Source organism: Leguminivora glycinivorella, chromosome 14, assembly GCF_023078275.1.
Source record: "Leguminivora glycinivorella isolate SPB_JAAS2020 chromosome 14, LegGlyc_1.1, whole genome shotgun sequence".
Taxonomy (NCBI): domain Eukaryota; kingdom Metazoa; phylum Arthropoda; class Insecta; order Lepidoptera; family Tortricidae; genus Leguminivora; species Leguminivora glycinivorella.
The window spans coordinates 8,432,977-8,450,295 of NC_062984.1; the positions used below are offsets into that span (position 1 = coordinate 8,432,977).

The window sequence follows — 17,319 nt, forward strand, 5'->3', positions numbered from 1 at the left end:
AATTATGTTTAGTTACACATTACTAGTTAGCTCTCAAATTGTAAGACTTGTGGTTTTAGCAAATAAAATAAATGTTCACGCTTAAAATGTTAAACGAATTTATAACATAGAATTTATAATATAGATTAAGAACCTGATTGCCAGTTTTTAAGAACAATTGCTTGCCGCTCTTAACGTGTTGCTGTTATTAGATAGCATTTTTTTTACCTTTGTAAATAAGTACTTAGTACTGTTAAGGACTTTATAGTATGCACTTCTTAGCTTACCTATTAAAATGATACCTAACCTTTGTCTGCTATGGATGACTGTGGCGATCAACAAGAGGCCAGTGATTTGAGAGAAGTTGGAACTGAATATTTTATAAAACAAATAAATGTATATTTGTTTCCTACAATAATTATAGTAAAATAATCTTGAATATTTGAATTAATAAAAATTAATGAATACATTTCGTATAAAAATTGTTTCACTGAAACCACAACTCCTAAACACTCGTTATTCAGATGTCCACTAGATGGCTTCAAGATGGATGGAACGAGCACAATTAGTTTTTGCTAAAGCACTCAAATAAATGCTTAGAAATAGGTACATTTCAAGAGAAAATTGTAAAAAATATCTAATTACTCAAGTACAGTAAGTGTAACCATCACATTTTGATGATCTGACGACACGACAGTGGCGTCTAGGTGGTGATTTATTTTTCTGGTTTATATCCTCCAAACTATTAAAAGAAATTATTAACTAACTACCGATTACTGATAATAAAATTGGTTTCTTCACAAACGATAATATTTTGAATGTTTACAATACAGGTAAGTAAGACAAATAATGTTTCAAACATTACTGTACCCAAGTTATAGCTGTCTACACAGAACACGTTTATTATATTGGTCTAGCAATTCCTCAAACACTGCATTAAAATTATGATTAGCAGTCCTGCTGCGAAACTGATACTACGGCTTTTAGATATATGCCATGAAACACTGAGGTACCATACGCAGCTTATAATACAATTCTCTTTGTTAAGCACTTTTGTAATAAATATCAGAGAGCCTCTCTTGTTCTTGTTCAACACGTAGAGAGGCAGATAGCAATTTATATTTTCGTTTGCACAGTACTGTACTCAGACGTGTAAATAGTACCTATAGGTATCTATGCCTGACATTTCTGTCTCCTTGAGATGACACACACTTGCGCTTTTGATTGTATTGGATGGATTTATACGAGGATGTCAGTCGTCACATAGACTGCGTTGTCCTCGATCTGTTACGCATATTAAACCGTTTCACAGCATATCCCTAAAATGATAAAATCAAACCCGACACTATTCCTATAACAAATAAAAACTAGCAAAACAGACTTACAATTATTTACGATTATAGATAGGAGCTTGCAATAATATATTCAAACGTGCAAATAATCAACAATTCGTAGCTTAATGGAAAGTTCACTTCACTTCAGTCATTATTGCTGGGCTATCGCAGCTGAGCGGGGCTGAGGACGAGTTCGCCCTCGGGGCCCGCGAAGGAGACGTTGCGGGGCGGGGGGCGGCGGGAGGGGGCGCGGAGACGGGCTTGTGCAGCGGCGGCGGGGGCGCGGGCGCGGGCGCGGGCGCGGGCGGCGAGGCCGGCACCGGCGCCGCGGCAGGCGCAGTACGATACCGGCGCAGCCTCTCGTCCTCCTCGCCGCTCGACAGGCTGGACACGTCGCACGAGGACGCGTCCAGCCGCCGCGCGGGCGAGCACTGCGCCGGGCCCGCCCGCGCGCTCGCGCCGCCCGCCAGCGGCATCTCCTCGCCTTCGCCTCCGGACAGTCTACGGTCATTAAAAAAAAATCAAAAACATTTGTTCAGTAAGTAGGCCACAGGGGCATTTTTACATTGAAGAGCATTTAGGAATGAAATTCTTAGTGTAAGTGCGTTTTCACATTATCCGATCCGATATCGGATGTCGGACCGATATCCCATACATTACAGCCGCCATCTTGGATTTTTTCTATTGAAATCCTTCCGACATCCGATATCGGATCGGATAATGTGAAAACGGTCTGAGGCCTGAGTGCACGCCCGGTGCGGAGTTTTCGGCGGGGCGGGCGAGCGTGACTCCGTAAGTCCGTTTTCACATTATCCGATCCGATATCGGATGTCGGACCGATATCCCATACATTTTAGGCGCCATCTTGGATTTTTTCCACTGAAATCCTTCCGACATCCGATATCGGATCGGATAATATGAAAACGGACTTACAGATAAACCTACTACATGGGTAATGTTGCACACCTCTGGTTTTAACCGCAAAAACATTTCAATTCTTACGTGACGCCAGTGTTCTGAATTTGTAGTGACTTTCTTAACATAACATTACAATACTCGGTGCAAAAAAGCCCACGGGGAAAAGATGATTACAGAATGCACATCAGGCATTGAATTAACAACACACGAAAAATGATCGCGGGGAACTTTTCGTCATGCACAGATAAGTCTTTCTTCAACAATGAACGTGAATGAGAGCTGAAAGTCAACCTGCTCTGGGTCAAATCTAGTTCATCAGGTCTCCACTGCAGTTCATCGGGAAACGCATAGGTAACAATCGGATCTTTGAGCAATTTTTTTTTTGACTGATAAAGGAAAGTTTTTCAAAAACAATCTTACTTCTCGTACCTTCTGCTCTCCTTGTAGTTGGTCCGCCGTCGGCAGCAGGGTTTGGCGAATATACAGAAGGCGATGCGCAGTAGACAGCACGCCAGACCTGCGATGATGAGCGATGGACCCACCAGCCGCAGGGCCGGCGTTTTGAACCCCTGGAATGATGTGAACAAAATATTATAACACAATCACAAATGGATGTTGCGCGTAAGAACCGTAACTTGAGATATGTAGTTACTTCTATAATAACAATTTAATAGTACCTACATTGTGCAACAAGGGGAGGAAGTGGAATATTACGAGACGATATTACTAACGAGAGTAAGTTAAATCGCGACAGCTTGCCGAAGCGATTTAAAGACTCGAGTTACTAATATTCATACTCCCAATATCCCAAACCGAGTTACACGCAATATTTTTCATCACACTCGCAATGTAAAAAAATATATGTAAATAGATGTAAAAAAGTTAAGTACAGTACAAGAAATTTCATTATTCCCTTGGGAGAACGATTTTTCTATAACTCACGCTCCGCCTGCGTGAAATAGCACATTTAAAGTGCGGGTGTGATGAAATAGTACATTGTGCAACAAGGGGAGGAAGTTGAATATTACTAACGAGAGTAAGTTAAATCGCGACGGCTTGCCGGAGCGATTTAAAGACTCGAGTTAGTAATATTCATACTCCCCGAGTTACACACAATGTTTTTCATCACACTCACAATGTAAAAAATATGTAAATAGATGTAAAAAAGTTAAGTACGGTACAAGAAATTTCATTATTCCCTTGGGAGAACGATTTTTCTATAACTCACGCTCCGCCTGCGCGCAATGGCACATTTAAAGTGCGGGTGTGATGAAAAATATTTAAAACAGTAAAAATATGGATGTATATTCTGTCAATCAAGTCTGTCAGTAAATAAGAACTAAGAAAACTATAGGTATCCTTTCTCTAGCACCCTAAAGAAAAGGATGCATATAGTTTTCTTTGTTCTTATTTACTGACAGACTTGGTTGACAGAGTATAACTAAACACAAAAACGTGATAGTTTCACTTCTTCCGCGCGGAGGTACTCCACGCACTGTTTTTTTTTAGATAGAGCATTCGTCTGAAGGCCTTAGGTACGCAAATATCGAGCACACCGTGGCTTCCCTCGGCCTCACCGTAAGATTCTGGCGACTAGACCTATGGCCTCGCATTAAAGGAGTGTCAGTATAATATTAGTGAAGACACTGACCTTGTCACCAGTGCCGACGAAGTAAACGACGACATCCAGCGTCCCGAGGCCTGCGTACAGCAGCCGCGCGACGCCCCACGGCTCCCCGTGGCCTCCCTCGGCCTCGCCGTCAGAGTCCGACGCCTAGCTAGATGCATCTATCGTAAGGAGTATAATGTTAGTGAAGATACTGACCTCATCACCAGTGTCGACGAAGTAAACGACGACATCCAGCGTCCCGAGGCCTGCGTACAGCAGCCGCGCGACGCCCCACGGCTCCCCGTGGCCTCCCTCGGCCTCGCCGTCAGAGTCCGACGCCTAGCTAGATGCATCTATCGTAAGGAGTATAATGTTAGTGAAGATACTGACCTCATCACCAGTGTCGACGAAGTAAACGACGACATCCAGCGTCCCGAGGCCTGCGTACAGCAGCCGCGCGACGTCCCACCGTCAAAGTCCGACGCCTAGCTAGATGCATCTATCGTAAGGAGTACAATGTTAGTGAAGATACTGACCTTGTCACCAGTGCCGAGAAGTAAACGACGAGGCCCACAGCCAGCGTCCCGAGGCCTGCGTACAGCAGCCGCGCGACGCCCCACGGCTCCCCGTGGCCTCCCTCGGCCTCGCCATCAGTCCGACGCCTAGCTAGATGCATCTATCGTAAGGAGTATAATGCTAGTGAAGATACTGACCTTGTCACCAGTGCCGACGAAGTAAACGACGAGGCCCACAGCCAGCGTCCCGAGGCCTGCGTACAGCAGCCGCGCGACGCCCCACGGCTCCCCGTGGCCTCCCTCGGCCTCGCCGTCAGAGTCCGATGACGAGCCGTATGATGCGTCTCGAACCTGAAATCGGAGAAATCTTGTTGAATTCTATGAAATAATTTGTTTTGATAGCAAAGTCAAACCAATGAATATAGATTCAATCTAATAGACAATTTGACGTCACGCCGTGGCTCTGGAAGTACACCTAAGTTAGAACATTCTAGGAAATGGCGATGTCACGTTGGTACTTAATTGAGCGGGTCACTTACGGCATTAGGGACGCGGATCTGAGGTGTTAGGCCGTTTTCACATTATCCGATCCGATATCGGATGTCGGAAGAATTTCAATAGAAAAAAATCCAAGATGGCGCCTGTAATGTATGGGATATCAGACACGATATCGGATAGCACTTATGGCTCTCATCTCTGATTTTTTCTACATTCATCCATAATTATAATGCAATGAGGAGGCACACTCAGACGCCACCTTATTAGTCCATTGCACTTGCATTGCACAGATAAAGAATTTTATACGTGAGAGCGAGAAGATGATACTCGTATATTTTTTCTCTCACACATACGAATGACAGTGACATGCCTAAACACTTGCAGGCGCCACCTGGTGTGGATAAAATGTCATGCGTGTGCCTACAAGGCAGCCCAGCCTCAATACCGCAAGTAATAAAACTCGTAACACACTTATTGATTGACTATAGAAACAAAACCGGATCGGTTTATGCCACAAGCAATACAGATGTTTATATTATGTAAGAAACCATAATCATCGTAGGAACCTTCACAAATCAGTACCGTCACCATCCTACACTAAATTCAGAGGGGTTAGCATAGCCTATTGTGTAGGTAAAAATGTAGTTCTGTAATATAGGAGCTTCCTCCTCGCACACAGCCAATAAGAAAGAAATAGGGGATACTTAGCTATCTTCAGGTCAGAGGAACCATTATTATCGAACGGTAAATGCAATGAAATATGCAAATCCAGCCAGCCTTGAGTCCACAATATCTATTTTACTTATGCCTTACTTAGTTGGCCGAGTTGTAATCATAGGCTCGGCGCCATTTACATTTCAAGTTGTTATTTTAAACTTTTGGTTTGTACCTAATTAATTTTGTTTGCATGGAGTTTTGGCTTGGGCAAAATTTTTCTGGAAGTCTGACAGTTAGAAGTAGATACAAAATTATAAAATCTAGGTAGGTAGCTAGCCTGTAAAATCTAGGTAGGCGTGATCTCACACCCAACTAAGTAGGTCAACTGATTTGTAATAATCGTAATTCAATACTTAATTCAGGATATTCCGTAAATTAGTAAATTTTTTGACTGATCTGGTAGGTATCTTACTCAGCTTTATTTATTCTGTTTAAGTAGGTATTTGTGTCACTTATCTTCAAAATTGAGTAAATCCATTGTGCTAGGTTGATTATCTTTCAGATCATATTATATTTTTTATATATTCAACCTTAAAGCAGAATGGATTTACCTAAGTTTGAAGTTAAGCGACACATTTGAGGGTATTTCCTTTAGTACGATATTTACACTAGGGAATGCAAACCGGTAAACCGGTTTACCGGTTTCCCGGTAATTTTGCCAAATATGGGTTCGGTAAATTACCGGTAAATATACTCAAAAACCGGTTTTTTACCGAAATTTAAATTTACTTAAAAATTACTACAAAAAGCACTTCTGTCGCTGTTTCTTCGTAAATAAACACTTGTAGGTACTTCTGGTAATCACTTTATTTAGTAAGAATTCGTTTTCTACATGAAAACGTTTATTTTTATATATTGTGGTATTGAAAACATGTCTGTTATATCCTTATATCTTACCCACTGTAATACGTCGACAGTCAATACGCGCGAGAGGGATGACTGGTTGTCGTTTCATAAACGTACCTAAGTACAATATGTCTGCCGACATGTTTCGTGGCATATGGAGAGTATGGAGATCCATCATCAGGCATGAGCTCTTGCAGCGGCTAGAGTCCGTGCATTGTTGCCTGCACTGTGCGTGCCTGCATAGTCGGTTCCAAGATAAAAAATACCTGATTTCTATAAAACCAACAAGTTTGGACTGTGGATAATCAGTTCACTATCCACAGTTGGGTTTATAAACTCCAAATTTAGACCCCGAATGAAGGATAAGACCATTAATTCACTCATTGTTATTAAAATATTTGATTAGCTTTTAAGATAAGACCCCCTCCTCCTCGCCATGGTATCTTCATTGCTGAGGGTCGTGAAGTCCCAATATAATCAGTTTTATTCTGACTTTCTGTTCCGGTTCTGAAGTTGGGTGTAGAGGATAGAAAGGATCTCATCTGTCCATCTTGCGACCTCTGGATCGTTAGCCATCAACCTTGCCAGTAATGATTAGTTGCTCAAGGTTGTGGCCTTTTTCCCTCCAAAAACTCCAAAATTCTACGTAAACAGATGGTTGATAACCTGGTGTTGATTTTCAATTCACGTAAGATAGACACATTTGTACGGAAGGCAATTCAGGGTATTTGCAAAATCTTCATCTACTTAGCACCACATCTCGAAAACGTCAATGCGGTTGCAGCCTTTTTCAGACTCCAAGTCTCAGCTCCGTAGATGAAAATGGAGAAGACTAGAGCGTAAACCAATCCGGTTTTGGTTTTTCTAGAGACATGCGGTTCTCAGGAACCAAGACTTATGGAGATAATCCTTGTAGCTAGGACTCTTTTGGCCATTCCTATGCGTATTCTGATTTTTTTTTCAGAAGAACCGATATTGTCGATGTTTGCGCCGAAGTATATGAAGTCATCTACTGTTACTGGCCTAAGAGCATCTGTGTGTTGTATCTACCTACCACAATCCACCACCATGAGCTTGGTTTTTACTGTGGTTAATCTTGAGATGCGTTTCGAGACTGATGCGTTCCATTTTACAGTGCTGTCAACCATTTCCGCTTCATTGGCAGCCAGAAAATTGGTGTTATCTGCCTATCGAAGATTTGTTATTTTGGTGCGCACCAATGATGATTCTTCCCTCCCAGCTTCCGTAGGCTCTTCTGATGACACATTCACCGAAGGCAGGTGACGGGTAATCTTATCAACACCTTTTACAAAAGTAAAAGGGCTCGAAGGTTCTCTGCTAATTCAGTTTCCTTTTTCAACGGAATTTCAATTCAATGAAAGCTACCAAATGCTTGATGACAAAACGATGCAGTCAAAGGCTTTGCTATAGTCGATGAAGCAGAGGATCATCGAAGTACTGAATTCATAAGCCATCTCTATCAATGGACGTATATTTAGGATCTGTTTGCACCTTTGCCCTTCACGAAACTTGCCTGTTTTTGCGGGATCTGCCAGTCCAGCATGTGACATAACCTGCTGTGTAACACAGCACGTTTCTGGTGAGATATAAGAACCAGGGTCCTGTAGTTGTCCTTTACGCAATTACAAATACGTTTTTTTTTTTTTTTTTTTTTTTTAGTATGAATAGGTAGACGTTTGACCACGATCACACCTGATGGTAAGTGATGATGCGGTCTACGGTGGATCTATGAATAATCTATGATGATTTCTAGTGTCTTTGTTGATTTTATCGAAGATGAGTGCTAATTGTAAGATTTAGGGCCGGTTGCATCAAACCGTCTGTCATCGTTAAAGCGTTCGTTAAATTTTATTGTATAGGAAGTTCCATGGGCGTCTGCTGCGTGACGATGATGTGTCTGTCAAATGCGGTTGATGCAACTGGCCCTTAGCATCTAAAATGTATTTATTTTTTGTAACAAAGTCCTAAAACCTGCTTTTTTCAAGATTTCATTAATCATATTTGTCTTTTGAAAGTGGTAGTTTAATGAACACTACTAAAAAAACTACTTAATTATCGATTTTGACGGAAAATATTGATTTTTCATGAAATAAAATCAAAACCGGGAAATTACCGGTTTACCGGTTTTTGCGACGCTATGTCGGTAAATTACCGGTTTTGAAAAACGACCGGTAATTGCATTCCCTAATTTACACATATGTACCTAGGTAATTAACTCTTAACTATGTCCTACCTAACTACCAACTTTAATCTTAATACCTAGCTACGTTTGAGATTCTACCAACGGGACTACAAAGTAAGCAGTAAAACAGTATTTTACGTCACGTCACGTCACGATTCCGGCCTTTGACTTGGGCACGTACTTTAGGTGCTCTGCATCCAATCAGATTTTAAGAGCACTCAGAAGCCGACAAAGATTGATGATGAGGCTAAAACTAGCCTGACCGCGGAATGAGAGGTCCTCAGGCAATCAACGATTGGACGTTTTAAAATGAGTACAATACTTTGTGCTAATGATGACTGTGCATGTTTAGTGGAGTTGCTTAAGTAAAGAAGTAGATATTGATTTTGACTCGTTTTTCCTTTGTTACACATTGCATCATATTGACGTCTAGTTTACGTTTCTCCACATTTAGGCATGAGCATTTAAATCGAAAACCGTAACCATTAGATAACGATTGTCATTTCTGCTAGGCCGACAGGCCATGCTATTACTATAGACTGAGTGCCTCTAGCACACTTCACCGTTTGTTCGTGTGCCACTTGCCGCGCTGGTCGCGGCGCCCGGGCGGTATCTCCTGCCGCTAGCACACCCACCCGGTTGTTCCTGTGCCACTTGCCGCGCTGGTCGCGGCGCCCGGGCGGTATCTCCTGCCACTAGCACACTCACCCGGTTGTTCCTATGCCACTTGCCGCGCTGGTCGCGGCGCCCGGGCGGTATCTCCTGCCACTAGCACACTCACTCGGTTGTTCCTGTGCCACTTGCCGCGTTGGTCGCGGTGCCCGGGCGGTATCTCCTGCCACTAGCACACCCACCCGGTTGTTCCTGTGCCACTTGCCGCGCTGGTCGCGGCGCCCGGGCGGTATCTCCTACCACTAGTAGATACACTTACCCGGTTGTTCCTGTGCCACTTGCCGCGCTGGTCGCGGCGCCCGGGCGGTATCTCCTGCCACTAGCACACTCACCCGGTTGTTCCTGTATCACTTGCCGCGCTGGTCGCGGCAGCCGGGCGGTATCTCCTGCCACTAGCACACTCACCCGGTTGTTCCTGTGCCATTTGCCGCGCTGGTCGCGACGCCCGGGCGGTATCTCCTGCCACTAGCACACTCACCCGGTTGTTCCTGTGCCACTTGCCGCGCTGGTCGCTGCGCCCGGGCGGTATCTCCTGCCACTAGCACACTCACCCGGTTGTTCCTGTGCCACTTGCCGCGCGAGCTGTGTGCACAAACGCTCATGATAATATCTGTTTTGTAGCTATCTATCTCTATCGCTCTTCGGTATTGGCACGACAGAGCTAGAGTGCATTTCTGTCGACGTTTGCCATTCGGCTACGCCGGCTGGTCGGTGCGCGCCCTCGATAGTTTCTGTGCCAGGCTCGGGCGGTATCTCCTGAAACTAGGACACTCACCCGGTTGTTCCTGTGCCACTTGCCGCGCTGGTCGCGGCGCGCGCCCGGGTGGTCGCCGAGCACGGAGCAGCGCCGCGCGGCGCCGCCCGCGCCCGCGCCGCCGCCGCCCACCGACAGTGCCGCCGCCTCCTGCCATGCCGCACGCCCGGCTGCGCACTGGAATTAAACACGGCAAAGTTAAAAAAGTGAAAAAAAATTAAATAAAGTTAAACGTAATTAACAAGATCCACACAGAGCTAGGCACGTCGCAAGGCGATGTTCTTACGCGGCAAACGTCCATTGTAGACGTGTGTTGGCCGAGGTCGGGGAAGCAACCCGCCTCGGCCGAGGCGCGACTACAATGGACGTTTGCCGCGTGAGAAAATTGCCTCGCGACGTGCCTCGCTCTGTGTGGAGTTGTGGACCCGGCCTTTGAATTGTAAATGATCGTATTGTTCTGATGCGATTCTACAAAAAATGGGTGCGATGGGAAAGCTAGCTAAAAAACGATTACGAAGCGTAATTTTGGCTCGGTAACCGGTTATTTTAGTTAGATATATGAGTAGAGTGAAACAGACAGTACATAATACCACAAAGTTTCATTTATTATCTATCTAGGTACTAAAAATAACATAGTAATATTTTTGGAGGAAACTCAGTGAATACGCGGTTTATTACACGATGACGCGTAACTCGGTCTTTGCCATATAAACATCTTGCAATCCAATCAAAGTGACTGTAACAAACGAATTCATTTGTACTAATGACATCAGTCACTTCACGGTGAGCTATTTTACCGTGCACCCATTTTACTCTATCATTCTACATAAATACTTTAGTTCATATCTTAGTTTTTTCCTATAAAAGGCTGAAAACGAATCGTATGACTTAATAAAACTAAAGCGAACATCCAGAATGCGAGTCAAACGTAACAAAATAAGAACGTCAAACGCGTCCCCGGCAAATCTCTCCATTTTCTCTCCTCGCTTCGGAACAAAATAATAGTGTATTTCGATACTTTCAGTCGCTAGTCGAGGTTACCTAGAATGGAAGGGTTGTAACAGACTTGTGTTGCCTTGGGAAAATAATACTGTGCTCATAAAAGAAATAGGAAAAATGTAGTAAGGAAGGACTTTGTCGTAACCCGTTCAATGCGACATCATTATTAAATGTAAGTAGGTACATAAATTACCTAATATAACAAAGTTTCCGTAAGGCAATAAAAATCTGAAAGTGCTTCATAAAACATGGGATTAGGCAAATTAAAATATTATAATCTAAATCTTAGTTCTGTCCAGTTAAAATAACATTTAAATACAATAACATTCAATAAACAATAAATGAAATTAAATGAAAACCGTTCCGCCAGGCACTCGGGAAAACTGAGTCTTTTCTAAGGACATTCCACATTACAAGAGTTAACGATTTGGATATTGGTGTCCAAAACCTATAAGTAACACTTTTATGAAGTAGAACGTTTTTATAAAAAATATATGTAAGTTTTTAGTGAAAGGTGTTTAAACATATTACTAAAAACCCCTTAGGCAGCAGGTAGTTTGAAGTCCAATTATTTCATGATATCCAACACAACACAACAGAAATGTTTTTGACCCATATAGATAAAGAAAAACCTCATTAACTTACCTTACTCAATTTATTTAGGATAGGTACAAAAATACCAATAACCCCTTTTTTTAACGTTCCCCATGCATTTACGCATGCCACCCGGTCCGGGGGAACCAGGGGCGACGACGGACAAACCAGTCTAGAACTCTAGACTGTTCAGTCTAGAACTCCGTCTTGGGTAGAGTGCCACAGGGTCGCTATAAGCATTCGAACATGTACAAAATACCAATACCCCTAGTTTATGAGTTCCTATAGAGGATTTCACTGCAAAGCCCCTATTCTGTTAGTTGTGATATATCGCGAGCGTCCCAGGAACTAGCTATTGGCCGTACATCTTCATTTCCTGTATATTGAAATCGTGACTGGTATGAACAAGGTTTCAAAACGGGTTTTTAACAAGATTGTATCACGGTCCCGACGGCTTGTTTGGGAGCTTTTCATGAACGACGGAGGGAATAAATTGGTGAGCTTTTCAGCTTTTCTAACGGTTCCAGTTTGCTATTGTTATGTGCAACAACTAGTTCCTAGCTAAGACACATTGTTTATTAAATTTACTAAATATTATTTACCCTGTACTTCTACGGACTAATAAGTATGTGAGTAAGAATGCTTACTAATTTTATTGACTTTTTAGAATAAGTACCTAAATGTAGATACAAAAATGGTCTAAACGAGAAAATTGGTCAGAATAGGTTTCACGACAACGTATAACTCACATGTTACTTAATTTAGAAAACATATTATTCTACATATTTATGTATATGTTATGCTTTCAAGAAGCCTTAGCATCAGGAGCTTTTTAAAGACATTTATGACAAAGCAGTATAAAACTGACATATACTCTGAGGTGTGCGTAACTCTCTTTCTAATGATCTTGCTCTCACAAAGAAAGTAAGTTACGTACCTACAGTCAACCAAAGAATCCTAGGACACTATAGAACCCTGTCGTGTTGACACCGTGCTTTATTTTGCTAAGGGAAAGTAACTCCATACAAGTCAGTTATTTTTGATCTATTTTCACTCGTGATCACGCGCCAAAGCGGTACTGCTACTCGACACAGGTGCCGACACTATTGCGTCTGCCAAAAATGTAATATTAAAACAGTTTACACCTTATATTTTAAGCTGAAGTAATTGAAAGCAAAGTACTGATTAATACTATTGTAATATTACTAAAAATTGTTGAGCAATAGACTTTTTGTTCGTCGTGACGTCTATTGACAAGTAGCAGTACTGATAATTTACGCTAGTTGGCGCGTGATTGACGAGTGAATGACGATAGATGTCACTACAAATAACTCGCATTTACTGATGTATGGAGTTACAACTCTTCCCTTACTTATTCCTCTATGTAAGAAGTCAGTTTGATTTTTACTGTGAAAGGTTCTACAGTGGCCTAGGGTTCAGAATGGTTGACTGTACAGTCGCCATGCTGTTGCCTTGAATGGGAGCTATTTCATAAAATCCGTAAAGCTTGAGAAAATACTGCCAATTTGTTAACCAAGTCATGAAAGGTTGTCAGACACAACTCCGTTTTCTCAGCGTCTTCAGAAGTATTGCATGTCGTAGGCGACATTCTCGTGGAATGCCCACTAGTCATAGGTAAACTCAAAACAAAACTTTTCCGATAGTATTCAAAAGACGAATGTTTAAACTCATTACTGGCATGGCGTGCGCCGCACCCACGGCGTAACGTGTTCATGAGCATAAATCAAGCTGAGCATCTACCGTGGTTTTTAAAAGTTTTTACGTTACTCGATACCACTAACTTCATGAAAAATGTATGTAAGTTTTCGTTTTAGTATCTAAATAAACCGTTTGGTGGCGCGGTGAGTCGCGTCCACACTAAGCGAAGTGAATTTTGTCCTTATTTTGGTCACATTTACGCGATTGCGTAATGTACAGATGTAGTGCACAATGGTTTTCATCGTATTTGCTCGTAAGCGTTCGTATTTGTCGTACTAGTTCGGTTAACGTACTAACGGTACTTTTTAACCCTCGACGCAAAAACGACGAGGTCTGTCTGTCGCCACAGACAGATTTTTAAGCTTAAATTTCAAATGGATGAATCGATTTAAATTTCTTTTTTTTTTGTTTGAAAAAAAATTCGGGAGTGTTCTTAGCCACGTTTGATGAAAATTTGGTCCACTATGTCGGGATTTTTTTTTAATATTTTTTTTTACAGAAATAGCATGACACTAGTATTTTATGCTCTGAGCATGACACGTTCGGGAGTTTCCGTGAACATTCATAGGCTAGGAAAAACATTTCGCACTATATATGTAGGTGATATTTTTCTTCTTCTTCATACTAAAGAGCAGTGGAGCAATCTCCAACTCGTCCAAGTATTCTAGAATGAAAGAATCTCATGGTCATACGTCGTTATCACGGGTGCAATAACAAATCAGATAAAGAGCACATAAAATAAAACAGTATGTCTATTTGGTAGAAACAGACATATTATGCCTACAGCTACTAAGCATCTCAGAAGCTCTGTATATATGGAACATTTTTGGTAGAAATGGTCTATAAAAATTGAAGGCATGTTTACAAAAAAACATAACTAACATTTTTGACGGATTTTAACTAGTAATTCTAATCACTCTGCAATAATTATTTTGTGAAAACAGTTATCAGTACGGATACATTGATCGAATGTCCTTTCTAATAGGTGACGAGACAATATCAAATAGGAAAAGTGACTAAGCAGTTTGCTTTGTGACCGCATACTTAATATGAATTGATATTCAAATAAGTATACAGGTTGGGTATTAGAAATTAGAAAAAACTAAATAATGTTGATAAATTTTAAACTTATACGAGTAGGCATAAGTTCCTCAAAATAAGTTTCGCGTCTGTTTTTGCTTGTTTTCATAATCTTTCTGTACTGTCAAATAGTTTTTTACCCACGATAAAGACGTATGCTCATGGTAGAGGTACCTACTGATGTAATTGCACACAGGATTAACATAACAGTGACTGTTGGCAACAGTCTCTAATAGATTTCATACACGGAACTGGAGTTGCATTCATGCATTTTGTTCTTGATTTTTACATTTTATAACTTGAATTTCATTGAAATTTAGTATTTTAGCAGACTCGTCTAATGGGGTAAGAAATAACTACAGTTAGTCCAAGATAAGTTAGCAACGATTTGGATGACAATAAATATACACCGTGTGTATTCCATACGGGTGTATAATGTATCCAGTTACTTATAGTATCTGATTGGTAAGGCTGTTGGTAAGGTATTTATTTATACCCTCTACCCTTACTTTAGTAGGTAGTTTAATCTAGCCTTTAGGCTGTGTTCTAAATTATAATCCTGTAGGTACCTACAACAGAATAGATACCTAATAATTATTATAAAAGCACACGTCGGACAATGGCGATGATATGAAAGAAGCGCGTTCCTACGCACACAGACTAAGCTCGTGTAGCCGAACGCGTGCCATGCTTGTATGAGTGAGATAAGACAGGTCGACTGGTCCCGTTCTTGACTGGCAGTGACTAAGGTAACCGAGAGTGAGTAGACGGCACTTTCAGCGGGAATCAGGGAGTGATCATACTGTACGATAGTACTCTTATATGTCCTAAAAGCGTGGGAGAAAAAATTGTGTGAAAATATTAAAAAAAGTGCAAAGCTAAAAAACTCCAAGTGAAGCATCTAACTGCAGACATGAAAATTTAAATTTAATCAAGATAACAAGAAATGAGAACGTTCCCCTGCATTCTGCATTTTTAAAAGGACAATAGTTTTATCCTACAATGAGGATACTTTAAAATGCGCCAGAGGCCTTATTCGACTCACATTGAACGCCAAAGTCGCATCACTTTAAAATAAAGAGTAGATATTATCACATGTTTATATTGTTGATTCTATCAAGACATTATTTGATCAACTGTGCAAAGTGTACAACCAAAATAATTTGTTTGTAGTTGAAAAAACAATGTAACAAAAATCAACTTTGTTTTGTTACTTATACTGTTTATAGTTAGGTTTCGTTGCCATACTTGTCCCTAAATATGTATTCCAAACATATTCAATTTGGAATTTTATCCACTTCGGAAAATGAACACATTTTCTCAAGGAAAGAAAGAAAAGGTTTCAAAGCGATTAAACTTCAGGTATAAAACTTTATTAAGATCGGATCAGCGCTGGATTAAAGTCTAATGCTTCATCGTTTTAAGTTAAGCTTTATGTTTTATAGCGTAATTTCTATTTAATGACCGATTTTGAACCTGATGGATTTTGTACTTAGTTTTTAGGGCATTTTGTGTTTCTTTGATGCAAAATAGTTTACAGTAGGATTATGTAAATTGTAGAAAACTCAAATAGAAACCTATTGAAATGTGGGACTAAAACTGCGGGGCACTTCTGGATGAGATTAGCCCAGGACCGGGATAAGTGGCACTTCCCTATACACGAAGGGAGGCAATGATGCATCACGGGTAGTGAGTAGTGTGCGAAACATGTCGCAGCAGTAGCGATATAACAACGTGAGTACAACCGTAGATTCATTAAATATTTGAATATGTCTCACGAAAGTTTAACGTCTACAATTATTATATATATTTAGTATTACCATGAAAATTAGAAAGTATTTGCGTTCAAGTTTCTATGGTATTTGTTACGAAACCGTTCAAAAACCACCCTGTTTTTTGAGCCTGTCTTCGTTAGGTTAAGATATTTATTTTTGTACCTAATTAAAAATCAATTCCGGTTCGAAGGACCATGTACATCTTCACTGGCATCAGGTCTTCGTAGTGGTGGTGAAATAATAAGCGGACTGTAGTGTTGAGCTGGTTTGAATCCGAATTGAAAAAGACAAAGAAAGTGATCAGGCCCCGTAGCCGAAATACAAACGAAAGCGAAAGTGATACAGTATCGTTGGAGAGTGTCGTTGGAGATCGGAATAACGAACAGTAACCGTAAGTTTTTGAAAAGCTCTAAAAGCTGTCAGAATTTGAATTTGAATATTGCCTTTTGTGAATGAATATTTGATTCGAAATATGATTTCAGTTATACATTCCAATGAATATTTTATTTACAAAATATGAAAGTAGTATTATAAAATTATCAATGAACATTAAACAAAAAATTAATAAATTAAACTGATGATTTGCAATGCGTAATGTCAACTTGAATACAATATTGAATATTTTAATGAAAAAATATACAAATCGAAATGTCAATAGTTATTTAAGTACATGATAATGAATAAGAATTAAATTGAATTGAAAAATTGATTTTTTTAATTAGATATTTAAATAGCTTAACCTCCCAGAAAGAAGTTTTCCGAGACGATAGCTTCATCTGCTCAAATAATGGCCTATGGGTGGAAAAAATATTTATTTTTGAACAGTATAGGTACAACACAATTTCGGTATACCAAATAGGATGCCGCTCAGCGTATTTGTCTTATTTCTTGTACTAAGCGTTAAAAGGTTTTAGCTCATTCATAAAGAAAGAGAGAAAGATAGTAATAATAGATAATTTAGAAATCGCTTTCCTATTGTTGTTGGATTTCAAGTAAATACTTTTTTTCTAAAAGAGAACGTTTCTTATTGGTGGCGATACTTCGTTGCGGCATTGCCACGGAAAAAGGATCTGTTCTCGTATAAGAACTTTTGAAAATTTCAAATAG

At 40.7% G+C, this 17,319-nt stretch overlaps 1 protein-coding gene across 1 annotated transcript; it reads right to left on the minus strand.

The window, feature by feature from the left end:
* Window positions 1–1,447: 1,447 nt before the first annotated feature.
* On the minus strand, window positions 1,448–10,346 carry LOC125233517 (formin-like protein 3). Its single transcript, XM_048139561.1, has 5 exons — window positions 10,332–10,346; window positions 10,067–10,222; window positions 4,554–4,706; window positions 2,661–2,800; window positions 1,448–1,814 (listed from the first exon to the last, which is right to left on the minus strand). Exons 1-5 carry the CDS (start codon window positions 10,344–10,346, stop codon window positions 1,448–1,450), a joined length of 831 nt encoding a protein of 276 aa, XP_047995518.1.
* Between the last annotated feature and the right edge of the window lie 6,973 nt (window positions 10,347–17,319).

Coding starts and splice junctions, on each gene's coding strand:
- LOC125233517 (XM_048139561.1), bottom strand. Junction 2,801..4,553: donor TCGTCGGCACTGGTGACAAG/GTCAGTATCTTC, acceptor ACATCATTCCAG/GGGTTCAAAACGCCGGCCCT. Junction 1,815..2,660: donor AACTACAAGGAGAGCAGAAG/GTACGAGAAGTA, acceptor TAATGACCGTAG/ACTGTCCGGAGGCGAAGGCG.